Source organism: Ostrinia nubilalis, chromosome 7 (genome assembly GCF_963855985.1).
Source record: "Ostrinia nubilalis chromosome 7, ilOstNubi1.1, whole genome shotgun sequence".
Taxonomy (NCBI): domain Eukaryota; kingdom Metazoa; phylum Arthropoda; class Insecta; order Lepidoptera; family Crambidae; genus Ostrinia; species Ostrinia nubilalis.
In genome coordinates this window covers 114,433-142,105 of record NC_087094.1, presented here as the reverse complement: position 1 = coordinate 142,105, position 27,673 = coordinate 114,433, and the positions used below count along the sequence as shown (strand labels likewise).

The 27,673-nt window shown below is 42.9% G+C and overlaps 2 protein-coding genes and 1 long non-coding RNA gene across 5 annotated transcripts in view; 2 read left to right on the top strand and 1 right to left on the bottom strand.

Annotated features, from left to right (window-relative positions):
* The first annotated feature begins 1,133 nt into the window (after positions 1-1,133).
* Positions 1,134-19,262, top strand: LOC135073025 (eukaryotic translation initiation factor 4 gamma 2). Its single transcript, XM_063967023.1, has 10 exons — positions 1,134-1,193; positions 8,774-9,041; positions 9,115-9,390; positions 9,465-10,296; positions 10,912-11,015; positions 12,513-13,379; positions 13,622-13,765; positions 14,207-14,620; positions 16,028-16,399; positions 18,335-19,262. The coding sequence occupies exons 3-10, from the start codon at positions 9,265-9,267 to the stop codon at positions 18,395-18,397; spliced, it is 2,922 nt and encodes a 973-aa protein (XP_063823093.1). The 5' UTR covers positions 1,134-1,193; positions 8,774-9,041; positions 9,115-9,264; the 3' UTR covers positions 18,398-19,262.
* Positions 19,263-19,739: 477 nt separating this feature from the next.
* On the bottom strand, positions 19,740-20,911 carry LOC135073026 (uncharacterized). Its single transcript, XR_010257564.1, has 2 exons — positions 20,501-20,911; positions 19,740-20,091 (listed from the first exon to the last, which is right to left on the bottom strand). It is a non-coding gene; the product is annotated as an uncharacterized LOC135073026 (long non-coding RNA).
* A 1,244-nt stretch (positions 20,912-22,155) lies between these two features.
* LOC135073023 (MOB kinase activator-like 2) overlaps positions 22,156-27,673 on the top strand; it is a 60,886-nt gene continuing 55,368 nt past the window's right edge. The window contains exon 1 of one of the 3 annotated variants that reach the window (XM_063967020.1): positions 22,156-22,670. Coding sequence is in view for 2 of the 3 variants with exons in the window: in XM_063967016.1 (XP_063823086.1) it covers positions 26,178-26,404 (227 nt within the window). In the remaining variant the exon portion in view is untranslated. Of the gene's footprint in view, positions 22,671-26,000; positions 26,405-27,673 lie in introns of those variants that run through there. The other 2 variants (XM_063967021.1, XM_063967016.1) reach the window with 2 other exon arrangements.

Here is a 27,673-nt window from a genome sequence, read left to right as displayed (position 1 = left end):
ATATCATTTTATTTTTTTTAATTTTCATACATAATATATTAAAATCCGATTTGTATGAAAATTAAAATAATTAAAATGAAGATATCAATTTTCTGACTTCACCATACCATTTATATGACCATGTTAACATGGGCTAGTGTCGGCTCATATACCCATTTACCTAACACCCTGTATACTTGAAAATGGCACAAATCAAATCGACCTCGACGTGTATTGCCAACATCATCAAAAAAGAAGAAGAAACTACAAAACACATTGACAGAGGGGCGCCACCATCGTTCAATTTGATAGTTTACATATGGCAAATATCTGAACCAGCGATCCGGTTTCCGGTATTGACGGTGACGCCCTCATGTCAGTGTCACGGGTGGGACAGTAACGTGTAACGTTCGTAGACAGAGAATCCCTGCCCCCCTAGACAAAACGCACTTTTTGATTGAATCGAAAATCGAATACGTCAAAACTCCATACAAAAAAGGGGCTTTTCGACCACTTTTCGACTGGTTTGCGATTATAATTTGCACTTTGTCTAGACCCACTGTATTACTTTTTCTCTATGTCCCTGTCTACGTAAACGTTTCAGAATGGCCTGTGGCTGTTCAGTCAGTCATGGAACAGAAAATAATGTAGATGGCGCTATTGTTGTTCGTTCTTTCTTTTCTTCTCCAATCAATCTTTTCTTCTTCAAATCTATTTTTTTATTTCCTTAAAATAAATTCACAATTCGCGTTATTTCACTGCACTTCTCCCTAATTCCATAAAAGTCTCTTGAAAGCATAATGGCCGATCTAAAAAATATTCTTTTTTTTAATGTGAGGATTCTGTATAAATCAAGTTTCTTTTGCTGTAAACAAATTAAAAATTATAAATCAGTACAAATACTGTTTAATAAAAATTTCTATTTAAACATTTATTGTATTAATGCAAATTGGGCATAAATATGTGTAAAATGTTCCGTTAATTTTTTTTAGTACTTTTTTCTAAATAAATCTAAATAACTTAACATCCTAAATAAGATGAAAATGTGTTGATCCGGATGTTACGTAAATGGCAACTGTCATATTTTCAGTGTGTGAAATTCGTCAGTAGTGTGCGTGCGAAGCACAGATTAGAGAGTATGTCTAAAGGTGCGAAGGTATTCGCTTGTCGCGTTGCGGTGCGTGTGCCTTCTACAAATTGACTTTCATCGCCTCGTAAGTTTGTGAATTTCATTTATTTCAGTGTATTTAGTGATATACAGAATAAACTACCATTATGTGAGTGTACAACATAAAAAAAGGTTGCGAAAAGCAGCTGTATCCGCTCAAAATTTTTTGATCGGATCGTGTCGATGCGTCACCTTTGTGAGCCATTATAATCAAGCTCCACGTTATAATTCCAGAAAATTGCTACGTCTTGTGTATTTCGTAAGGCATTACTGTACGTTGGTATCTTCAAGAGCGTTAGTTGGATAAAGAAGTGGTGGAAAAGCAGGTATGAGTGCATTCTAACCTAGCGTGTGGGCAGGAAGTGATACTTATTAGTGAGTTGCGTTACTAGCGAAGGCTCCCCGTGATTGGTAACATTTCTTCCTTGTCTTTATGTTGGTGATGATATTTTATCTAACACAGCATCGATTTACTAAACAGCATTACATTTTACCTTTTTCAATCATTATGAAATGAAAGTGGTACATATTAATTTTTTCATAACAATTCATAAAAATGTAACAAAGACTTGTTATCTGTCCTTTGAATCATTTTTTCTAGCAAGTTTTTGATAACATAGTTTTATTGAGCAGTCTTCAGATGTTATCTGAATTGTTGTTATTATACCTACTAAGCTACTTGTTATTGCTACTACACAGATATTAATTTGTTAAAGAAAACTTATTATCCATACATTTCACATTATTATCTCACATAGCAAAGTTTATTCAACTTATTTATTTTAGTGTTATTGATGCTTATAATGACAATTGTGCTGCCTGGTTAAAATAAATATCAAGGAGCAAGCTATTTCCGACTAGACCTATTTTAATTCCCATTATAAATAATCATCTCAAGCATTGTTAAAAGCTCACAATCATCCACATATTTCATGTTTTTTATTAATAATTTCATAATGTTAACTAATTCTAGGCACCACATCATTGATGTAGAATCATAGAAAAGAAATCATAGAATCATAAAGAAATTTGATTTGATTTACAATTATGTATTCTGTTAAAAAAAGGGTATTTTAGTTTCAAACACTCATGTTTTTAACTAAGACCTTTGAGCGTCCAAGTTGCATCTTTTTTGGCATTGTTTGTCACTTCACTAATATTATTGATTCTATATAAATTAGATTTTCTCTGCTGTATGCAAAATTCAATACAATACTAATCACTATAGCTTCCTGATAGTTGTATCCAGAGTGCTACCCTTTAATTCTAGCATCTTATTTGCTAACCTCTGCTTCCAGGAATATCTATCAAAGTCAGAATATAGAATAAACAACTGTATGAAATCATTATTTGATACCCACTTTGATTGAATTGATCGCAAAGTGTTTATAGTATGGCCTAATCAATTGCAGATTTAAAAAGTTACCTCATCCTCATTTTACAGATTTTTATGTGTTAGGCCATTCCTGATTCCACAGGTGACTGAATATTCAAGCAAATAAAAAGCATTTGCCAATGTTTACAACTTTACAACTAAGTGGCATAATTTTACACAATATTCAATTAGAACTTGACCCTACCAATCCTATCCTGCTTCAGTATCACTCACTATACTAGCATAGTATTACAGACTACAGCTGTTTTATTTTTAGGTAATGTAAAAAAATGTTATTTATTACTTTTTAGCATGATTTTGCAAATTTATTTGAAAAAGTTAAATTGCTAATGATGACAATTTCATTCCATTTGATGATTTTATTAAATGACATTACGTCGGCTATCCGCTCATTGTGATTAGCCGCGGAGGTCGGGCGCGTCACATCGGCACGGCAGCGGATTTAGTAGGTCAGGTAGGCGGTTCTGGGTCAGGCCGGGGCCATCTCGCGGCACTTTTTGTGCATAAAGGGGCGGTGCGGGGGCGCGGGGCGCGATCTGGGTCAATGGTAGCGGAGCGGCCCGCGCGCCCATCGAGCGCAGCAAGTGGGTCGAGCCCCACGCGCCGCACCGCACCGAACCCCTCCGACCCTTTTGTCTATTGCGCTTTGATTGCCAAGCGATTATGGCCCGCGCCGTGCTCCTCCTTCGTCCTAGCGCACGCAGATGCCTTTATTTCACATAGGTCTCACAGCATCATCCATCAGTTTTCCCCATATTTCGTCGCGTCCTATCACTTTAGTATTTTAGGCCAGACTGCGTAAATCTACATCTAGTTCAAATTCAATCAAAACCTGCGATTGTATAAACAACAACTTTTGCTTTTAATTTAGGAGTCCACCGTTGAGACGTGGTTTACCTACGACCTCATAAAGGCGCTAGATGCAGGCCGCCACCAACCGGCCATTGTGGATATCATTGGGGGAGTTTTTAAACTTTCGCGTTCCATTTCAACCATCATTGCAGCATCGCAGCCGAAACGTCAAGTCGTGAAGTACATAATGTAACTCATTAATTAACGTCGCGTTAAGACCCGTGTCTTACTATTTTAATCATTGTGGGAGGCCTATGTTCAACATTGGACGTCCCATGGCTGAAATGATGATGATGACTTAACACTGAGGCTTTTAAATATCGTCGCTTAATTTTGAGTCGATCGACAGCGTAAAAGGCTGAATAGATGCAAAATGAAATGGGTACTAACGTCGATATCTGTAGACGGGACAAGGTTGCTCCGCAGAACTAGGGCATGCGAGCTTACGAATTAGTAATTAGACGTGCGCAAGTCATCATCATCATCATCATCATTTCAGCCACAGGACGTCCACTGCTGAACATAGGCCTCCCCCAATGACTTCCACATCGCACGGTTGGTAGCGGCCTGCATCCAGCGCCTTCCCGCTACCTTTATCAGGTCGTCGGTCCACCTTGTGGGTGGACGTCCCACGCTGCGTTTTCCGGTACGTGGCCTCCATTCCAGAACCTTGCTGCCCCATCGGCCGTCAGTTCTGCGTACTATGTGCCCTGCCCACTGCCACTTCAGCTTGCTGATCCGTCGGGCTATGTCAGCGACTTTAGTTCGTTTACGGATCTCCTCATTTCTGATTCGATCTCGTAAAGAAACACCGAGCATAGCCCTCTCCATAGCACGCTGTGCAACTTTGAGCTTCTGTATAAGTGCAGTGCATGAAATACCCGTCACCAAGATGAATTTCTGTAATTTGTAGGTCATTTTACCTATAAATTTCACAAACTCCAAAGTAAACTTGGAATATACGTTTTTGGCATAAATAAAGATACTTGCTTTATCGGCGAGAGTAGGCCGTCGCGGTTGCTGGCGCGGAATATACATTCCTGTGAGTGTGACGGACGAATACCGACGCAAAAATTAAAAAGAATGGCCAGGCCAACTCATTGCGCGTCCAATTCTGACTTCATAGTTAATTTATGACTTTCTAAGATACATGCCTAAAACGAAACTGATGCTTACCCTGGTTCCCAGCCACTTAATGACATTAAACGGCTGTCCTAACGCTGTAATATTTTATTGAAGTTTTGCATTATTACATAATTTTAGATTGATTACAGAGTCACTCATTAGTGTCACTATGTCTAGTTCAAATGATGAAAATTATAATACTTATTTGTGTACTTAATTTAAAAGTTTGTCCCATTCCATAAGAGACAACACTGTAAATCTGTTATTGCGTAGATGATACGCAAGTAAGTTTCATTCATTGTAAGTCAATTTAGTTATTATTACCTATGCCGCTATTTGTAGTTGATCCATCTGATAAATCTGTTAAATTTTCAGTTCAATCAAGCTTTGTTGCCTCGTAGTGCTTTTAAGAATTTTCATGTTATATGGGCGATGAGCCGATAAAGTAAAGAGAATCATTTAACCCAAAAATTTCGTTCGCGCATATCCTATTATGTCGTCTTTTTGCGCAAAGGTCCATTCGCATTTCGCTCTAATGGTTTTTCGCGCTTGTGAATTCGCTCAAGTGTCTTTCGCGCAGAACCGCCGAGGGCGCTTTACGCGTAAAGTGACGATGTGACGTGCTCCAGTTAAATGATGAGTAACCTAAGAACGGGTTGAGAAGTTTGTAGTTGAGCTGAGCAATGAGAAGTCAGTAGGATTGGTTATAGAACCATTTGAAAGTCACCTACCCTTTCAATTCCTCGGACATTGCATAGTCTATTTTGCTTAATTTTTTCCCTACACCATCCAACACGATATTATTTATTATTGTATCATTAAAGTGAAACAAAACGAAGAAGTACATTGCATCTTGAATTCCCTTCAGAAATCTTTAAATTTCACTCAAACCTATTCAAATGGAATCCAATGCCCTATTGCTACTGATAAGTGTTAGGGTAGGTCATAGTCACTGAAACATGGAGTTGGAGAGAAGTTTTACGACCTCAAAACCATCGTAGGCACGTTGAAATATTGTCATGCCTGGACCACTTGCTGAAGTATTCAAGGTAAATAAAGAGAAAAAAAAAATCTTGCGATAAAGAAATACAAAGTTAACATGTAATTATGTACATAGATAGATTATGTGTCTGGCGTCAAGCGGTCGCGATCTGGATGCGGTCGGGACGATTAACGAAAAATCACGTAGGACAAGCAGAAGGGCGGCGAGGGCGGGCGGGGTCGTCGACCGGGCTGGGCCGACGAGCCCTCGCGCGCTCCGAGGGCACGGGACTCCTAGGGGATGACGCGCCGCGCGGTCACTGACTCGGCCGGAGTCAATAAACCCATCGCATCATCATGATGCGAGCGAGCTCGAGCAGTCCTACAAAACACACCTGTAAATCCGCCATTGATGCGATATGATCATAATATTATACCTATTTATCATTTTGGCGCTTAGTGGTTGCATTAGTTTTAAACTTAGCTAGGTTATCTTTTCATTTATTGTTATTCTATAATGTAATTAAGAAGCACTAGCACTACGTACCTACATGTTATCAAAAGCCTGACTTATTCCCGTTATTAAATGATTACATATTACATAATAATAATTAAGTTATGTTTTGCTTTTGAAATTTTTTTCAACAATTTTAAACGGTTCGATACCTACAATTTGCGCTATTTTTTGCATGTATGTAGAGGTATTTAACAGTCTGAAACTATTTTTGAATGTCATAAATTAGGCGCTTATAGGTCGTATCATGTATGTCGTATGCTTATAACGTGAAATAGCTCTTAATCGCTTAGCTACCTACTACCTATTTAGTGAATCAAACAATGCTTGAGCCGGTTACTAAGCAATTTATCAACTTTCCTCGGATCATAATATCGGGCACGCGATAATCGATTTCGCAGATGCATAGAAGTGTGGGTGGTGTGTGATGGCCGGCGGCGGCGGCGGCGGAGGCGCGCGATCTCGCTGCTAATTAGCTAATGAGAGCGCTGCCGGCGCGGCGACCTTGCGCCGGCCCAAGGTCCCGGCGGCCGCCGACCTCGCGCCGCGACGCTATCGACCGCCACGTCGCCGCAACACCACACGACGCGACGCTTCAATCATGTCGTCATCCGTCATCCTACGCTTCGCCTCTCGAAACGGACTATGTTCGCGTGCGCGTTTGAAACGTGACGGCTGCAGATGCCGCTCTATTTTTGGAGTCGGCTCCAGATGTGATGTTCGAGTAGCGTATCGATTTATCGAGAGGTGATCGAGCGAGGACACGTTACGGATCGCCCGCGGGTCGCGGGGCGGGGCGGGCCGGGTCTACGGCCGGCGCGGGCGACGACCGTCAGGATCACCTGCCCGACGCCGCCCGCCGGCCGCCGCGATATAAAACAAACCCAAACCAATCTATGACAAACCTTCTACTGTTTACTTGTAATCCTTGGAAACATTAACATAATATAATACTTAATTCAATACAACAACATTTGTTTCTGAATTATACCGATCTTGTCGTGACAAGGAAGAGTTGCCATAAATTGTTAACACTTTGCGAACAGTTTACGTGATATAATGCTTACTATCCGTGGTATAATTATTATATTTTCTTAATGGTTACTTTTTAGTCATCTTCCGCTTTGCACTGGAGGGAAGTCAATCCATAACATCGAACTCCTCCTGCTATATTCTTTAATTTCGTTGCGGGTGACAGTTTAACTTCCTCACCGGGACACAGACTTACCCTTCAGTGGTTGAGTTTTTATTGGCGGTCAAACTATAGATCCTGGTTGTACAGAAGTTGCTTGTTAATACACTCTGCATCAAATAAATCGCACCTCCCGCAACAAGCACTTTTCAAAAGTATGCATCCTCACTTCCCACCAACATTGGTACCATTTGAAAGCCTAGTTCGAAGCTTAACTTTATTAAAGGAAAGGTTTTTACCCCAAAAATGTGTCTTTAGAAGGATCCAGTCACTTCTTCAAAAAATAGGTAGTTGCGCTTGAGCCAACTTTTATGGCTATAAAACTGTTAAGTTGGGATTAATCGCTATCCATCTGTTAAAGAGGACCCGTGAGGTCATTATTTGGTTTTATAACCATAAAAATTGGTCTAATTGATCCCACAGGTGAGCCCAAAGTGAGGTCATTTTTCAAGTCACATTTATGGTATATGTTAATCATTTATTAAGAAACTAGCTGACCCGGCGAACTTTGTTCCGCCTTAATGTCAATAAATAAGCAGACTTTTTTTTTATTTCGAACGGGATAAAAAGTATCCTATGTCCTTCTCCTGGCTCTAAACTACCTCCCTGACAATTTTCAGCTAAATCGGTTCACCCGTTCTTGAGTTATAAGTGGAGTAACTAACACGACTTTCTTTTATACAGGGTGTTAGGTAAATGGGTATATGAGCCGACACTAGCCCATGTTAACATGGTCATATAAATGGTATGGTGAAGTCAGAAATTTGATATCATCATTTTATTTTTTTTAATTTTCATACAAAATAAATTTTATAAGATCCGATTTGTATGAAAATTAAAATAATTAAAAAGAAGATATCAATTTTCTGACTTCACCATACCATTTATATGACCATGTTAACATGGGCTAGTGTCGGCTCATATACCCATTTACCTAACACCCTGTATATATAGATTAAATGTGTTTTTCTTTAAGGATATTTATTGGGCTTTCAAATAACACCAATATTGTTGGGGCACCATGATTGTGTCAGAAGAAAATCTTCAAAGTTCGCGTCGCGGAAGGTGCGATTTATTTGACGTTGAGTATAGTATCTAACTATTTACTCTTACAAAATACGATTTCAGTTCACAGAAACTAATAGTATTCAAAATCGTTTATTTCTTTAACTTAGCCTAGTTCAGTTACATACAAGTTGTTGGAGCTTCCTGATAAGCAACAGATGTTGCTTGTGCTAGGCAGCACCGGTCTATTCGTCTTAGGTCACTGTAAATTGTGACTCCATCATTTTCTAACCACATAATCTTCTCCTAGTTAGCTCACAATCTTACGTTGACATAACATTATTGTTCTGTTAGCTAACCGACTTCAAAAGAAGAAGAGGTTCTCAATTTGCGGGTTTCGGTCAGTAAAATATAGGTTCAATGAACTGCCACCCTGCCAAGCCAAGTGCCAAGGTTAAGAAATGATTAACATATTTTATTTTGCATCTTTTTTTTTAATATAAGTTTTGTGTGACTTGAAACATACAATCGAATTAAAATGAATAAATATTCGTTCCTCAGAGCTGTCGGCGGGGCGAGCGCGTGCGGAACAATCGCGCGCAGCGGCAACAGCGCGAGCGCGAGCGCGGGGCGGCGAGGCGAGGCGCGGGTGGCGGCCAGTGGGCACACCGGCGGCAAGACGGACAGCGCGCGGCAGCCGGGGCCCGCGCGCAGCGCCTCGGGGCGGACGCCCGTCCCCCCGCCGAGGCGACGCTGGGTCCCGCCCTCCTCGCTGCGACACCACGATGTGCTCGACGGAGATGCCAAGCACGACATCATATTCCGGAAGGTGCGTGCGACGGACGAGCCCGACCGAACGTTTCTCGCAGACGTCGTCGGCTAATGCCGGTTTCCGTTTGCAGGTTCGCGGTATCCTCAACAAGCTCACACCCGAGAAGTTCCAAAAGCTGAGCGATGACTTGCTCGGGCTCGAGCTCGACTCGGACAAGGTGCTCAAGGGCGTCATCCTTCTCATCTTCGAGAAGGCGCTGGACGAGCCCAAGTACTCGTCCATGTACGCGCAGCTGTGCAAGCGGCTGAGCGAGGAAGCGCCCAACTTCGAGCCGCCCGGCCAGCCCTGCACCTTCAAGCTGCTGCTGCTCAACAAGTGCCGCACCGAGTTCGAGAACCGCGCTCAGGTACGCTCCCCTCCCAGGTGCCCTCCCCGCCGCGCGCGCCCCTACGATGACGCTCACGCACCTCTGTCCCGCAGGCCTTCGCCGCGTTCGAGGACAAGGCCCTGAGCCCGGAAGAGGAGGAGAAGCGGCATCTCGCCAAGTGCAAGATGCTGGGCAACATTAAGTTCATCGGCGAGCTCGGCAAGCTGGAGATCCTGGCGGAGTCGATCCTGCACCGATGCATCCAGAACCTGCTGGCGCGGCGCGCGGCCGCCGACCACCACGAGGACCTGGAGTGCCTGGCGCAGCTGGTGCGCACGTGCGGCCGCGTGCTGGACTCCGAGCGCGGCCGCGGCCTCATGGAGCAGTACTTCGCGCGCATCGAGACGCTGTCCGCGTCGCGCGAGCTGGCGCCGCGCATCCGCTTCATGCTGCGCGACACCGTGGAGCTGCGCCGCGGCGGCTGGGTGCCGCGCGCCGCCGTCAGCGCCGAGGGGCCCGTGCCCATCCACCAGCTGCGCGGCGACGACGAGCCGCCGCGGCGCGAGCGCGAGCGCGACCGGGAGCGCGAGCGCGAGCGCGACTCGCTGTTCCGCGGCGGGCTGCGCGCGCGCCCGCTGGACGACGTGCTGGCGGGCCTGAGCCTGCAGCCGGCCGCGGCGCTGGTGCCGCCGGCCGACAAGCTGTTCGGCAACGGCTTCGCGCGCGACGCCTTCCGCCAGCGCTCGGCGCCCAACTACTACCCGCGCCAGCAGCCGTACAAGCAGGCGGCGCCCAAGGAGGCGGGCGGGCGCGCGGGCAAGGCGCGCGTGTACGCCGTGGGCGCGGCGGCGCTCAGCGACGTGCAGATGCGGCCGGCGGCCAACTCGCTCATGTTCACCGCCAACCGCCTGTCGCGCCCGCCCGCGCTGCCGCCCGTGCAGCCCAGTGAGTGCCGGCCCGGACCCCGCGGGAGCCGCGCGCGACCCTGAGTGATTTGCCCGTTTCCCCCCGATATAGTCCAGTCGTTTGGTACAAGATAATGAGGTTACCTGGAAAGTTTTCTGGGAGCAATCATATTTATATAGATTTCGATGTGCTCTTTACGAATTTCAACTTTGCGACCTCCTATCGTTGCCGCGGGTGCAACCATTATTGGAAAAACTGTACCTAATAGCCGATTTATCTTCTTCCCTATTCATATTCTGATAAAAACATTTACAACACTAAATAAAGTAAATAACAAAAATAAAGTAAATAGAGAGATATTTGATGTTCTGACAATTTTTTTTAAAAATCAATAGGCTTAAGATCGCCTCAAAAAAAAAATTCGTAAAGAGCACATCGAAATCTATAGTATACCAATTTTCAAAACCCCCGGAAAACATTCCAGGCAAAACTACCAAATAACTGGACTAATAGTAAAGGGAAGAATTCGCTTTAAAGAACCGTCTTCTCCCGTGTCAGAAATCGCGGTGCGTCCTGTCCCGTGGGGTTTGGCTGCGTTATTTATTTTTATTTGACAATAGCGTGGATCACTGAGCGGTTCCGTTTTGTTTGTAGATATGCTGACGCCGGCGTTCGCGAGCGCGCCGCCCATCATAAAGGAGCCGACTATCACTATCAAACCCGCTCCAGACAAAAAGGATAAACCTAAAAAAGACAAGGTAAAATCTTTATCACCCGACTGCGCCAGAAGGTGGGTTATGTTTTTCGAGTGTATGTATGTATATTTCTTTGGTACAGCCTACAGCCTAAACGGCTTGACCGATTTTGGCGTGAGAGGTGTCGTTAGATTTGTCTTAATCGTGAGAGTGACACTGGCTATATTAAAAAAAAAATGGCGGACTTTGGGGGCCATAATGTCTTAAAAAAATTTTTTTTCAACACCTTGAAGTGTCATACCGATCATCTTAGGTGAAAAAGACTATAAGGCTGAGTTGTCTTGTTTTTATCTTTTTAGTTCATTTTTACGCAGTTGGGTTTTTTTTTAAATTGTCACTTGAAATGATCGAGAATCGGGGAGTTGACAAAGGACAATGGGCAAAATGGTACCCGGCTCCAATAGATATGATTCTAGTGTCGTTTGAAAGGTCTTACCAAGACGAACAACTTTTACTATGGCCACCAGCCTCATATCTGGTTGTGTTCGAAGATAAACATACTTTTATGCAAAATGGTACCCGGCTCCAATGGTTATGTTTGAAGTGTCATTTGAAAGGTCTTACCAAGACGAACAACATTTACTATGGCCACCAACCTCAGATCTGGTTGCTTTCGAAGATAAACATACTTTTTGTGTAACCGAAGTATCATACTTGTCCATCGTATGATACTTAGGTTATGCGAGGCATGAAGGGTTTACTGCTCCAGCATCCTTCCTTAACTCTATAATTATTGATAGGGATAATTGTGAAATAAATGGTTTTATTTGAAGAACTACTACCCCCTTATTAATAAAAAGTCATACCTAGGATGAACCTTGGATTAAAATTACATTTCCATACCAAATGACAATTAAGCCAGAGTTCAACTAGGGTGTAACTTTTATTAATAAAGGGGTTGGAGTTTTATTACTTCTTAAGGGTTTTATTATGGGTTGCTATGCTAAAGCGAATAAACCCACAAGACCCAATAAGTCCACCCACAAGATCAACCGACGACCTCATAAAGGTAGCGGGAAGGCGCTGGATGCAGGCCGCCACCAACCGGCCATTGTGGAAATCATTATGAGAGGCCTATGTTCAACTAGACATCCTGTGGCTAAAATGATCATGATGATGATGATGAAAGCAAATAATGGGCTAATGGCTTGGGTAGTTCATCGTAGGTATAATCCTTTCCTTTTCAATGTTTATTTTAGTTATAATAATAGATTCTAGTCATAGTACATACTCGTATACATGGATGATTGTGTTATACTTTCATATAATACTTAGTGGAATTACTGCTTTCAAAACGTGAATTAGAACTGGCCCCATAGCAGACATTTTTCTACATCTAAAGGCCTTTTGAAATGTATATTGGTTATGGCTATTGGAGCGGGTACCACTTTCCATACATTTGTGCCCATCATCCTTTGCGTGTACTCCAACGAGCGTAGTCCACTCGCCTCCGTAAGAACCATTAATTAAAACGGCGTTCTTGTCGCAATGTGCACACAGGGCGTGAACAAGGAGGAGGCGTGCCGGCTGGCGCTGGAGGTGACGGAGGCGCTGGCGGCGGAGTGCGGCGACCCGCGCGCGCCGCCCGACGACGACGCCGGCTGCGCGCCGCTGCGCCGCCTGCAGGAGCTGCAGCTGCCCGACAAGGTGCGTGCACTAGGAGCGTGCCGGCGGGCGCTGGAGGTGACGGAGGCGCTGGCGGCGGAGTGCGGCGACCCGCGCGCGCCGCCCGACGACGACGCCGGCTGCGCGCCGCTGCGCCGCCTGCAGGAGCTGCAGCTGCCCGACAAGGTGCGTGCACTAGGAGCGTGCCGGCGGGCGCTGGAGGTGACGGAGGCGCTGGCGGCGGAGTGCGGCGACCCGCGCGCGCCGCCCGACGACGACGCCGGCTGCGCGCCGCTGCGCCGCCTGCAGGAGCTGCAGCTGCCCGACAAGGTGCGTGCACTAGGAGCGTGCCGGCGGGCGCTGGAGGTGACGGAGGCGCTGGCGGCGGAGTGCGGCGACCCGCGCGCGCCGCCCGACGACGACGCCGGCTGCGCGCCGCTGCGCCGCCTGCAGGAGCTGCAGCTGCCCGACAAGGTGCGTGCACTAGGAGCGTGCCGGCGGGCGCTGGAGGTGACGGAGGCGCTGGCGGCGGAGTGCGGCGACCCGCGCGCGCCGCCCGACGACGACGCCGGCTGCGCGCCGCTGCGCCGCCTGCAGGAGCTGCAGCTGCCCGACAAGGTGCGTGCACTAGGAGCGTGCCGGCGGGCGCTGGAGGTGACGGAGGCGCTGGCGGCGGAGTGCGGCGACCCGCGCGCGCCGCCCGACGACGACGCCGGCTGCGCGCCGCTGCGCCGCCTGCAGGAGCTGCAGCTGCCCGACAAGGTGCGTGCACTAGGAGCGTGCCGGCGGGCGCTGGAGGTGACCATCGACAGTGCATCACCCGCTCGGTTCCAGTTACTGTTGGGAGACACGAGTCCTCGCGTACGAATATTCATTACTGAGGATCGATTTCAGAGGTGCCAACGGGTGTTACGGTATCGTTTACGGCGGTTTCGCGCTCAACTCATTCTAAGCATATCGGATTAAGTGGTGTGAATGAACCGAAGGAGTGATTTTTTTCGCAGGTGCTGCGGCGCGTGATCACGTCGGTGCTGGAGCACGCGCTGGCGGCGCCGGGCGGGGCGGCGGGCGGGGAGGCGGGCGAGGGCGCGGCGGCGGCGGAGGGCGCGCGCGCCTGGGCCGCCTGCGAAGTCGTGCGCGCCGTCAAGGTGACCCTCCATCTTTGCATGTTTCCTCGGTATTCTGACAAAAATTGAGCAATAATCTCCGATCTTGCCGTCGCGAATGACATGCTTTTTGCGAATCGTTCGACGGGGATGAGCGCTGATAGGGCCTAAAAGATAAGGAGACACGTAAAGTGCTCCATATTAAGGGCTACCTTTTCTTTTTTATTATTTACTATATTTTGACGTTCATAAGTGCCACATAATCCCAACAAACATACTACTCAATGTTCCAGCAAGGCAACAGATTGTAGTGAAAAAGAGAATAAAAAAATAAGTGCCACATGTTACACATGTGGTCTAAACTGAATAAATAATTTTGATTTTTGGGTTTCCCCCGTAAATCGTGTGACGATGGGAGTTCGTGATCTTCCGCGGTCTCTCGGATCCTTGCGTGTCCGATAACCTCGCTTTGTGTGTGCGCAGCGGGCGCCGGTGACGGAGGCGCTGCGCGCGCTGGCGTGCGGCGCGGCGGCGGTGGAGGAGGCGGCGGGCGCGCGGCGCCGGCTGGTGGCGCTGCTGGCGGCGGCGGTGCGCGCGCGCGTGCTGGCGCTGGGCGAGCTGGGCGCGTGGTGCGAGGGCGGCGCGCACCACCCGCTGCTGCTGGACGCGCTGCAGGAGCTGCGCGCGCTGCTGGGCGAGGAGCGGCTGCGGCGGCTGCTGGACGACACCAAGATCGACCTGGGCTCGTACGCGGTGGCGGCCGAGGGCGCGGCGGCCATGGAGGCGCTGGAGGCGCGCGGGCTGGGCGCGCTGGTGCCGCAGCTCCGGCTGCAGGCGCAGCTGCAGCGCCAGCTGGCCGCCGAGCCCGCGCCGCAGGCGCTCTACCGCTGGATCAAGGTACGCCAGCGCGACGCGGTACGGTGACGGGACTCGGAAGAGACTCGTAATGTTCGTTATTTATTTATTTTATGGAAAACAAACAGCATATATGTATTATTAATAGATGAGGCGGTTAAGATCAAAAATGCCTTACATAGTTTTCACAAATAGCATATCAAGATACAATCCAAAACAAAACCATTTAGCATGCAGTATAACTACAATATATGAAAAAAGTTAAAACAATACAGAAAATATCTACTAAAGCCATACCAAAATAACAGAATATTAGGCAGTAAACAGATACTTCAACTTTTTACCGGGAGAGTGCTAAGTAGTGTCGCCAAAGAATTCTTTATTACTTTGATTTTTGAAGTAGTTTGGTCTCACAATATGAAAAAGGTCAACATTTTCAGAATAATTGCTGTTATGGCTAAATACGTCTGCCAAGTAATTTTGTAAATTTATCTACCTTCTGCTTGATCACTGTCTAAATGCGTAAGAGGACGCCAGACACCTGTTGTAAATTTTTTTCAAAATGTGATCGTTTGAAATGTCTATAGTCATTTTCAACTGAGATGATTCCCGTGACACTTCCGTATAACGCGTAACTATTTTAGGAAAATATTTGAATAATCATTGATTATTTGTATATTTCTTGTATTTTATGAATAAAAACAAATTAGTGCATCTTAAAATATGTAGCAAAAATCTACTTTTTTAGTAGTTGATAGAAAAAAAAATATTTTTAATTAAGGTATGAAACGTGTCAAATGAAACGGAGGGCTCAGTGTGAGCCAGTGTTGCCAGACGTCCCGATTTTGACGGGACGTCCCGATTTTTAAATCAAATTTAAATGTCCCGCGCGGGACAGGCTCGGTCCCGCTTTTCGGAGAGAGTCCACACTTCACCAGAGTATTGTTTGAAACGCCATATTATTCTAAAGAATAAAACTTTAATTTTTTTTCTTTTTTTATTCTAAAGACGAATATAACTATAGAGTAAATCTGATTTAAAATATTATTTTTTTGTTAAAATACATTTTCTATGGCTACTTTTGCTATCTACGAGTATTGTCACGTAATCGTAATTTTAAGTCAAATAAAAAGATAAATATTTGAAAACCTTTGATTATATACGTTTTTTTACTATGTATGCTTCTGACAGAAGAATCCCGTTATTTTCACTCAAAAAGTACCAAAGTCTCGACTTGGCGAAAAAAAAAACTGGCAACGCTGGTGTGAGCTTACATCAAACGTCGCTAGCGAGCGCGTTAAAAAAATATATGAAGATTTTAGTTCTTGAAAGTTTCCGCTGGGGGCGCCGTACAATCCGTCATACATTTAATTTGACGTAAGCTCACACTACGCCGCGCCCCCGGAACAGTGATGAGACAACAGAAGTCCTAACACCCGATCCCCGCAGAGCAACGTGGAGCCGGGCGTGCGCGGCAACGCGGCCTTCGTGTCGACGCTGGTGGCGCTGCTGGCGGGCCACGTGACGGGCGCGGCGGGCTCGGCGGCGGCGGGCGCGGACAAGGCGGCGCTGGAGCGCGAGAAGGCGCTGGTGGAGGAGTACGCGCCGCTGCTGACGGCGCTGCTGACGCGGCCCGAGCTGCAGCTGGCGGCCGTGTACGCCGTGCAGGTGCACGCGCACCGCCACCGCTACCCCAAGGGCATGCTGCTGCGCTGGTTCATGTACCTGTACAACCTGGAGGTGTGCGAGGAGGACGCCTTCCTGCGCTGGCGCGAGGACGTCACCGACGCCTACCCCGGCAAGGGCGAGGCGCTGTTCCAGGTGCGTGACGCGGCGAGCCCGCTGGGCCCGGCTCTGGCGTCTCTTTCGAAATTCGAAATCGTTCGTTTTGCGAGTGGGCTTTTGAAAAGATCTTTTGTTACGCGTCCGAGACCCGAGTGTCGCTGATGAAACTCGTTTACCCGAACGGTCCAGTCGTTTGGTACAAAGTTTACCGGGAGTTCAAAGGATGATGGGCATATTGGGCGTTAAACCAACAGAAACAAAAAGTATACTAAATTAAAGCTTAATACTAGTACTTCATTTCATAGTATGACAACAATCCTGAAATACGCGGGGATACGGAGATAGAGGTCGTTGAATATGCAAAGTTTCCATAGTATTTCACATCACATTAGGGTAATAAAAATAGTATTAGGTCAATTAGATTGCTTGTATTGATCATATTGAGAGTATTGTATCATATCTTACTATCGATTCTATCGATTTAGTAAGTATGTATACCGAATAAATCATAATCGATTATTCGATTGCAATAATCAATTATATTGCTGAAAATAAGGAATTTAATTAACAATCAAATGATAGTAATGATGGTAATCAATAAAATTGATTAATCGAATTGTTAATCGATAATTAATCGTTATTTGCCAATATCGATTAATAATCGATTCGTGATCGATTATGCGACAACACTACAACTAAACTGGTAGAAATCCCATTGAAACATGACTGTGTTCATTTCATTTCTCTAAATGGTATCTAGGTATGGTCCTACGCTTATAATGTAGAACATGGTTTAAATATACCATTGGCCCCACTGATGAACTGTTGGACATAATAATGGATAAATAACTAAATGTATTTAAAATGTAAGTAGATAAGTATAATAATAATATTAATTAATAATATTTTTTGTTTGCGCAATAAAGCACCTATTTACTATTACACATTATGTCAATTTCCAAGCAAACCCGGGAGTTTATGGTAGTTATTTATATGAAAATATATTTCTGATATTAAGTCCTAACAAATAATAATAGTTACATTTCTGTTGGTTTTACGCCCAGATTCCATAGAAAAGTGCCCATCATCCTTTGTATTCATATAGATTTAGATGTGCTCTTCCCGATTTTCACCCTAAGGGGGTAAAACGGGTTTAACGCGTACGAAGTAAATCGGTCTAAATCGATTTTAAACGACGTGTGCTATGATCCCTCACAAAGATTTTTATTTATTCACTAGCGGCCGCCCGCGACTTCGTACGCGTGGATCTCGTTTTACCCCCTTCATCTATCTTACGCGGTTTAGATTTTTTCATACAAATGTTTTTTCCCGTTAACTCCCGTTCCCGTGGGAATTTTGCAATATCCTGTTGTAACTAAGCTTTAAGTTTACTAAGATACCTGCATGCCAAATTTCAAGCGTCTAACTTAAGCGGTTTAGATTTTTCACAAAAAAGGATTTTCCCGCTAATTCCCGTTCCCGTGTGAATTCCTAAGTATACTATAACCTGCCCAGGAGTATGAAGAATAATTGTACCAAGTTTCGTTAAAATCCGTCGAGTAGTTTTTGTTTCTATAAGGAACATACAGACAGACAGACAAAAATTTTACTGATTGCATTTTTGGCATCAGTATCGATCACTAATCACCCCCTGATAGTTATTTTGAAAATATATTTCATGTACAGAATTGACCTCTCTACAGATTTATTATAAGTAAAGATGAGAATACTGTAAAGTTTCATCAAAATCCATTAAGTAGTTTTTGTGTGAAAGAGTAACACCAACATCCAGACATCAAAACTTTCACATTTATAATATTAATAGGATAGTGACAAGTTAGGCAACAGGTGAACCACTTCTAGGTTCCCAGATGTTCACTCATCACGAGATTCACAAGTCACCCTGTGTGCAGTAAGTGTAGTCTCGGCGTGGTAGTGTGGTACTTGGTAGTGACGTGCGGCGTGTTGCAGGTGAACACGTGGCTGACGTGGCTGCAGCAGCAGGAGTCGGAGGACGAGGAGGCCGAGGACTAGAGCCGCCCTCCGGCCGCCGAGGACTAGACGCCGGCACCGCCCTCCGGCCGCCGACTAGACGCCGGCATCGCCCTCCGGCCGCCGGCACCGCCCCTCCGGCCGCCCACCCCCCGGCCGCACCGCTTTTATTTCGCGCTCATCTCATATAAATATAATTAAGCCAAATAGTTAAAAATACCTACCTTTGTTACCCTTTAACGCTAGACCCGCCGCGCCCGGCGAATCCAGTGTTAAATAGGTCAATTTTTAGGTTATACTACGTAAACGAATATTAGTATCTCGAGATAATTTTTTGTAGGCCTTTTACTCGATTTTGATACTTTTTACAAATGTATACAATGTATAGTGTTCGTTTGGACGTATGATTGCACCCCGATCTGCCCCCTTCCTGCAGTGAGCGTTTTAGTTGAAATTGTAAAATATATATATATATGTATGAAGAACTTAAATCAATTTTTATTAATAATATCATGATCATTTATTTTCAATGCTAAATGGACTTAGTGATAAACTGTAAGAATGCTTAAATTTCATTGTATTATCAAATTTTAGAATTTTATAACTAGATAAACAAAAAACGAAAAAAAAAAAGCTAATAATTCCCTCGGGCATAAGAAATGTATGTTGAGTGAGTTGTAATAAAGTTGTGAAGTGAAGCCAGGTTGAGAGCCACATTGGTCAATATGTATTGTATTCACGATGAGAAATAAACTTCAGTGTAATTTATTACTGAAATGGTTTTCATTATTTTTCAAAATGTTCTTTAGGCACCGTGACGGTAGTGTTTAATGCATTGATTTTACTGGCGGTAATAAAAATAAAACTTATTGAACAAACAAAATTGAATAAAAACCGATTACTTTAATTTTTTGCGTGTTTTGTCTGTTATATAACTTGCTGTTCCTACCAACCTTTAATACAACATGAGGCGTCCGTGTCGTCTGTAAGATACAATGTCACTTTACCCTACGTCACTGATACTAGTGACATTTTAAAAGTTACGAGTTGACATGAATAAATAGAAGTCAATGAATCAGTTAACTCCAAGTTTGAGACTTCAATACAATAAAGTCTTCAATTTTATGATACGAGATAATTTATAGGGTTTAATGGGAAAATACAAATGCAGCAGTGTAACAAAATATGTCTAAGTAAGGAAGGATATTTAACTACTGGGAAAATTACTCATGAATAGGTACTTACAAAAAAAACTATGTTTAAAAAAACCGACTTCAAAACTAAACTTGAAAAAAAAGTTACGTCATTTCATTAGGAGAAACCATAGAATCATAATATGACCATGATTGATATCAGTCACATTAGTAAAAAAAAAATACAGCAATTTCATAGGCAAAGGTCTCTTTATTTAGAACAATAAAATCCATTATTTATGTCACATTGTTTTTTTTGTTTATCTTTAAAATCAACAATTCAACTACAATAAATTTACTACATTTACTATAAACCTATGTGTGTAACATGTGTTTAAAGCACTGTGAAATCATGAACTCCCATCAGTTAATAATATATTGCATGAGATTGTAAACTAAACAGTGGGTTAGGTTAGATAATAATCTATGTCAAATCATAATCTGATGGGAGTTCACAATTTTACAGCGACACACTATAATAAAATTATAATGACTTCATATCTGGTTACACTTGAAAACCGCCTTGTTCCAGGATCAGTGGAGCTGCAACAAGTAATTGGACTGTTATTCTTCATTTCAAAGAAGGCACTGACCATTGCGCTGACACTGGTTTATTATTCGGGCAAACTATCGGCCGAGTCTGTTACTGTAGTCTGAGTGCTTCAAAAAATCCAGGCACATCCAAGTCTACCATAATAAGTATTTTTTTTTATAAAAATAAATACAAACCTCTGGTGAAAATTTGCAATAAGTAAGAAACTTGTGCCAAAAATTACTACTGAAAAATGTTGAGGTTAAGTAAAAAATATTAAAAATTAACCTACTAATATTTTTTCATAAGATAGGCTACTATTTCTGATATTCTTGGACATACTCTCCTATCTGTGACTAAGACAATGGAAGGAAATAACCAGTAGAATCGTTCAACTACCGAGATGGATGATAAACTCACCGATTCTAATAGCAGCACATAACACACAGAAAGTTATAACACTATTAATTGTATTCTCCCGAGCTTGACGCTTTTCTTCCAAAGGGTCGACTCTCTCGCCATACGGTAAACGAAACATGATCAAATGTTTAGTTCAAATGTTAAAAATTGATAAATGCTTTCTGCTTCTACAGCACCATAGAGAAAAAGTAATACATCCATCTGTGACATACAGCACCACTACAGCATACAGGATTAGAGACTATAGTTCCAAAATACTGAACTGTCCTATCGATGACACTGACAGCGGGGCGCCACCGTCAATACCGAATCGCTGGTTCCGATTTTTGCCATGTTGGAAACCATATAGTTGAACGATGGTAGCGCCCCCCTGTCATTGAGTTTGGCGGGACAGTTCAGCGTGGGTCATCTATACAGCACACTCCACTACTATGACATTGACAGAGCAGAGGTGCTACCACAGATGAGACAGAGGGCGCTACCGTCAATACCAGATCGCTGGTTCCGATTTTTGCCACGTTGGAAAACATTGGAATTTCATTAGCAGGAGGGCGCTGCTTGCTTAGAAATTGGTAGTTAGTTACTTGGAAGTTTTGACGAATTTCAATATTTAATTACTTATCATTGGAAAAAAGAGAAGCTAGAGCTGTTTTTAAGATCATTGGCAATCCATTATCACCTTTGATTTTTTTTTAAATCGAAATCTAAGTTGAATCGATGTCGAAAGTCGATAATTATTTAAAAGATAAAATGTTAGGGATGCGTTACTGCCTAGCTCGCATAAATATTTATAACTTTGTACATTTTAAAGCCTGTAAACCTTTGAAGAGGCTGACTGAGTTTTATGGGCTGCTTCTTCTCAGCACTGGCCCATTTATTGTCCTGAAGCAGTGGTAGGGTTAATAATAGGACGTCTTGGGTAAAAAGTCCAGTGGGTCTAGACAAAGTGCAAATTATAATCGCAAACCAGTCGAAAAGTGGTCGAAAAGCCCCTTTTTTGTATGGAGTTTTGACGGATTCGATTTTCGATTCGATCAAAAAGTGCGTTTAGTCTAGGGGGGAGAGTGAATTATACAGTGTGAGTCACGTTAAAGTGTACATATGAAAATAGATGAAACTAGACCTATTTTTATCGACAAAAAAGGGGTCAAAAATTTTATACTAATAAGTATGCAAATGTTGTGATAGTGATAGAGACATGCGATTTTTGGTTTTTCAGAGATAATACGATAGAGAATAATACAAAGTAAGAAAAACTACCTGTTATAGGGGCATTTTTTGGAGAAATTTATCAAATAACCAAAAAAACACGAATTTAAAAGCAGATTTTTTTCAAAAAGTATCATTTTTTATTATTTGTTGGCCTTTTTTGTGTATTAAAAAAACGGTTGAAAATACGCGAGAAAAAAAATTGAAGCAGTTTTTAGATGAAATTTTGGAAAAATTAAATGAAAACAAAAAAAAAGTAGTTCATTTAGGGTCAAATGGGCGAACTTGTATTCTTAAAATGACCTTACCTATTATGCCCACGAAGTTTGTCTAACCTTCCGCCAAACACCCTGTATATTTTTTTTAATCTTCTTGTTCGGTTCAAGAAGATTTATAAACACTATTCTAGTGTCCCCAAGAGTACAAAAAAAAATAGCATTGACAGTAATGACAGTAAGTAATGTTGCCATTGTCGCTCGTTTTTGTTGTTGGTTGTAATCGTTTGTTACTGATAATTTCTTCCATTATTTTCAATCTCATGAGATCGTATTAATCTTTCGAAACTGGACTTACGGTACTTGTACTACAGCAGATTTGAAACCGTGGTTAAAATCAGTTGCTCCTCACTTTTACTAAAAATAAATGGTGGAGTTGCGCAACATGGCGAATTCAACTCAGCTGCTGTAAAAGAACATTTCAATGATTTTGTGATTGTGACACGCTCTAGTTAGCTGAAGATTTGAGATTGGTCAATGACTATACAGTTAGTTAAAAAATCCGTTGATTATCAGTACGTAGTGTGATGGAACAATCGATAAATGTTTGCCTGTAACGTCACTGACGACTGAACATTGTCCTACAAAAGTAGGTAGTTGTTTTTGTTCGGGAACCAGCTAAAGAAATTCATCAAGCTGGAGCGATTACCGGAGTACCTGCGCGATACCGTCGACTGGTTCATGGGGTAAGTTACATGACGATATATGCTCGTTTTACATACAAATAAAACTTGAAACAGGCATGCAGTCTCAATAAAATTCTGAAATCTCAACTTCACACAAATGTTGTTGAAATTATTATTGAGTATGTCCGTTTTCTGCACACTATTTAATACGGGCATATCAATATCATATCATTTATATTTATTTACTCATCAATTTATATGATGAAAATTTAATCTTAATGATGACATATTCCAATGGTAACTCTGATTCAATGGTAACTCAGATTGTAATTGTGATTGTGATTCCAATTAAACTTATGCAACCAATTTCAAACTTGAAAAGAGTTGAGATAAATACTCATACTGAGCTCAGTTTGCTTCAGAATGTATTTTTTTACAATTGTCTTACAGAACGATTTGCGTAGTGGGTTGTCTGCACATTTTAAAAAAAATTGCTTCAATAAAAATGAAAATACTTTATTGACTAATCTACTGCTTTTTACGATTCCTAATAAATATTTTCTTTGAATTTTAAATTTTTTCTTGCTTATTTCTACTTAGCCATTGGTGCATACAATATTCTTGTTAATAACATGCATGTTTTATCAACAAGAATAATCAGAGTTGGTATTTAAATACAGATGTCCAGATTTATTGATACTGGTAAACTAAATACAGATAGTAATAGGTTACAAGACTTACTTTTGTGTTACCTATTTTATTAATTAAGATTTAAGAAATGTCTGGGAATTTATTTTTATTTCTTTCTTTACTCACAGTAGTTAAATAGTAAATAATAATGTCTTTATTGGGAATCGCAGGTTATACAGATGGAAAATTGATATTACAATTTGTTTCACTGTGTAAAAGGCGGACTTTTATACTAATAAATACCAAGCATCTGGTGTTAAAGTCTTAGAACATTACTCCATATATTAAATTAAATCTGGCAAGGCAAAGTCTCATACAGTACATTTATTACCAGCAATTTGTATAATTGAGCAATTCTATACAATCCCTAGTCAATGTGTAGAATGCCTGGGGCGCGCGCATAGGCAAAATATGAATGTTATAAATTTTTGTTCAATAAATACTTTACCTAGACAGTGTATGTTATTCCTAGGCATTGTATAGAATACCAGCTGGCCCACCGGCAATGTGTAAAGTAAACAGTTTTGGCCTGTATTGATAATTATTATTTATGTACTAATGTCAAACATTAAAATAACCATATCGTTATAGCCAATGAGCTGCTGCCTAGATAGATAGTAAGCACACGAAAAGTATGGCTAATTATGAAATAACAAGTAATAACATATTATTACAATAAATATGGATAAAAACCTCTAAATTTCGAAAAAATCACCATATTTAAACATTTTTAACAAAGTTATGACATAAGATTTTTGCCTCACTTTTGACGAAGCATTTGTATGAAGAATAAAAACATGTTCTGTCCAGTTATTGTCTCTAAATCTGTTCTACATAATATAAACTTGGAGGATTCCCAATATTAATTCACTCTAAGAAAGTCAAAAACATGTAACGGAATCTCCAACTTACCACTTTAGTGGAGCGATTACAGTAAATAGTGGCCCATTAAGTACATGTTTTTTTGTTTTATTATGAATGCAAAAGCCTTTTATTTTTTTATACACGTCTAAATTAAAATTCAAATTAAATTGTTTATTGAATGTTCAGGAAACTGAGCAGATTTTGAAATGGTTTTGGACCTATGGAAGTTCTTTTTTTTTATTTAAACTTTTAAGTAGAAAATTTGATAGTGTTCTGCTAAAATCATAATTTTAATGTTTCTAGCAAAACTTTTGTATCTTAGGTACATCAAAGATAGGAAGGTGATTATTTTTTGAAACATCTGAAATTAATAACGAATCTGTCAAAAAAAGAATTTAACTGAGAAAAGTCAACCTACAAGGTCATAAAATTTTAAAATACCTATCACAAAATTAACTCAATCTCCTAAACTAAGCAAAATCGTAGAAAATACATGGGGGTGATTTAGATACACCTCAATGTAAGGAATCTTTTATCTTTTAGACTTCACTTTTCTGGCCACCCTGTATTGTATATGTAGTTTGATTAAAATCAGTTCAGTAGTTTTTGCGTGAAAAAGTAACAGACATCTATCCATTCATCCTTCCTATAAAATTTGATTAGACACCGCACCGCGTAGGGTTGCCAGGCGTCCGGATAAAGCCGGACATAGTTAGGCTTTTTGATTGCGTGTCCGGCCAAAATAACCGATGTCCGGCCTGTCCGGCTTTTGTTAGGCTTTTTATTTGGCTGCCGCGCCAGGCGAAAGTCAAGCCACAGAATAAGGCACGCACGCATCAGGACGTTAGGCAACCGATGATGATAGTACTCACTCGTGAGCTCACTAATTGCAGTCGCATGTCCGGCTTTTAGGGTAAAATGTCCGGCCAAATGAAGCACAGAGTCCGGCTTTTGTGTTTTTGGACCTGGCAACCCTAGCACCGCGCATACTACAGAATGTTGTTGGCCGTTTTGGTCAGACTGATAAAATCAGTATGAACATGTATGAAGTACACTCATTAACGATTGGGTATCGGCCGATTCCTCATACAAATTGGAAGCCGACCAAACTACCGACCGACCACTAAAAAGTCGGTAGTAAGCGGGGTCTTTTTTTTTAAATTAGTGATTGGTATTGCACTAATCTTACAAACCAGCGTGCGTCCCTGTTCGGCTATTGTCGCTTAAATTAGTAGGATTCAGCGATTTTGATAAACAACAATGTGTCCCTCCTACAACAGTTGTTATAGATATTGTCCATGGAGGTTTCAGTGTATCCTGTCATTCCTGTACATCCTCTTTGTAAATACATATGTACCTTGTTGATGCTGCCTTGAATCCGCTTTCACAAGCACACTAACGTAGAAGGGCCTCGAAACCGTTGGTATTCCGAGTGTTGTTGGTACATTCCGGAGCGAGGCACTGCAGCGTCAGGCCGACAGGGCAGGCTCAACAACCTCCTAAAGGCCTTAACACGGATCCAAAGGATCAGTGTTGATTGATGGCTTTGACCTGACCTCACAACTTGTGTGATAGCATATTACCCCTCACACTCAGCACTCTGCGCTCCCTCTCTATATCCATGGATGAAAGTTATTGAATTGTCGTATGTAGGTTACACGATTTGGCTCTCAGGTTAGGCGCTACATATTTAGTTAATATTGCATTGGTACATATTTTCGTGGTAACCGTCGCGTGTGGAAGCGTTTCAGGTGCAAGCTGATAAAGCGTGATGTCACCTCGCGCGAGGCCGCCGCGGCGGGAGCGTCCTCTCGCCGCGGCCGCGCTAGCGCGAGCGCGCCGGAGCGCCGCTCAGTCGACCGCGGCGCGTAAACGTGAGCGCCGTTTTTTGCGACAGTCTCTCGCGCCTTCGTCGCTTCTGCGGGTATCCATCGGGCGCGTTCGCTGAGTCACGTCCGCCGTCGTGGTCGCCGACCGGTGCCAGTGCGCAGTGTGTGCGGTGCGGCGCGGTGCATGGTGGTGAAGGCGTGGCTGCGCAGGATGAGCGAGGGCGGCGGCGAGGCGGGCGAGGACGAGGCGGCGGGCCGGCGCTGGCCGGGCAGCATCCTACGGCGCAGCGGCGTGCGCGCGGCGCGGCGCGTGCTGCACGTCAAGTACCGCAGCGTGCCGCCGCCGCCCGCCAGCCCGCTGCCCGCCGTGCTGCCCCTCGATATAGACGACACCGTCTCGTGCTTCTGCAGGTCAGCTGAGTTTGGTCTATGTCTCTCGACCCTATGGGGTTTGTTCAATAATTCTAGTCGATGACGTGGTTCTGTATATTTGTATGACTGGCTCTGTTCAGACTTGGAAAACATTTATTTTCTTATCTTGTAATTTTTGTTTGCGCAACGATAATAAGACCTATGTGGAAAATTTACTAACCAAAGGAAAAACCCACTGAACAAGCGCACGCTAAAGCATTAAAATTCACTATTATGTAGTTTTGTTTTATCCTCGTTTGCGTGTAGGTAATTCATTTAAGAGAGGGTTTATGTTTATTGTACACGTTTGGGTTATTGTATGTACAGACAGATGTATAATCGTATTAGATGTAGGTTAGTGAATCAAAGCGAATTTTATTTATTTATTGGTTTACCAACTAATTAACTTGAAGTAAATGTTTACACTGAATGTTAGACGTGAGCAAGTAAAGTAATGAATGTATTGCATCGACCCAGTTGTTTGCTGGACGTGATGATGGGCCATGAGTCTGCAGCGGGGTGCGGGGCGGCAGCTACGCTTATCGCCCGCGCGCTTATCACTGTACACCTGTGTGACGTCATGCCGCGCTCGCGACTCCTTTGTTTTATTGATAGAAGATAACATAAGCACGGCCATTATATTATGGTTATGGTTTTGTTATTTTTCATTCAATGGCTGCGACTTTAATTTGAGCTACAGTGGTTTTAACGAGTTGAACACGATCCACAGGTCCTAATATGTATTAGTCTTCCGTACACCTGTAAATTTAACAAACGTCAAAAATCTGTCAAACTCCATACAAAAAACACCGGTTGTTGTTACACTTACGGTTTAGGTTGTTAGGTCCTGTACGTGCTGCAACTCAGCCTTAAAAGTAAACCTATCTGTCTCACATACAAAAGTTGATTAGACAAAGACCGCAATAACAATTAGACATGCAATAGCGCGATGGGGTTTCTTACAAATAAGAGATAGTTTACCCAACTTTTTAAGCCACACAAAACGTTTAAAAAGACGAAAGAAATACCTATTTTATTTTAATTATGTATTTCTTATGTGTATTTAGAAGTTTGAGTAGCAAATTGCAAGTTTCCAATTCGGCGACAAACATCGTATAACGGACCGCCATCCATCACATGTGCAGCAGGCCGCGCGCGACTCAAGTGGAGCCAATCAGCGCGGCTGGCTCCTATTGTCGTCTCAATTCAAGTTTACATCTTGTTTTGCTGTTTATCTATATAGTCGAGCCTCAGTTTAGCTAAATGGAC

Excerpts from the sequence above, each read along its gene's own strand:
- LOC135073025 (XM_063967023.1), top strand. The coding sequence starts at position 9,265 with ATGTACGCGCAGCTGTGCAAGCGGCTGAGCGAGGAAGCGCCCAACTTC. Across the intron at positions 10,297-10,911 it reads GCTGCCGCCCGTGCAGCCCA|ATATGCTGACGCCGGCGTTC; the intron begins GTGAGTGCCGGC and ends TTTTGTTTGTAG. Across the intron at positions 16,400-18,334 it reads AGGGCGAGGCGCTGTTCCAG|GTGAACACGTGGCTGACGTG; the intron begins GTGCGTGACGCG and ends GGCGTGTTGCAG.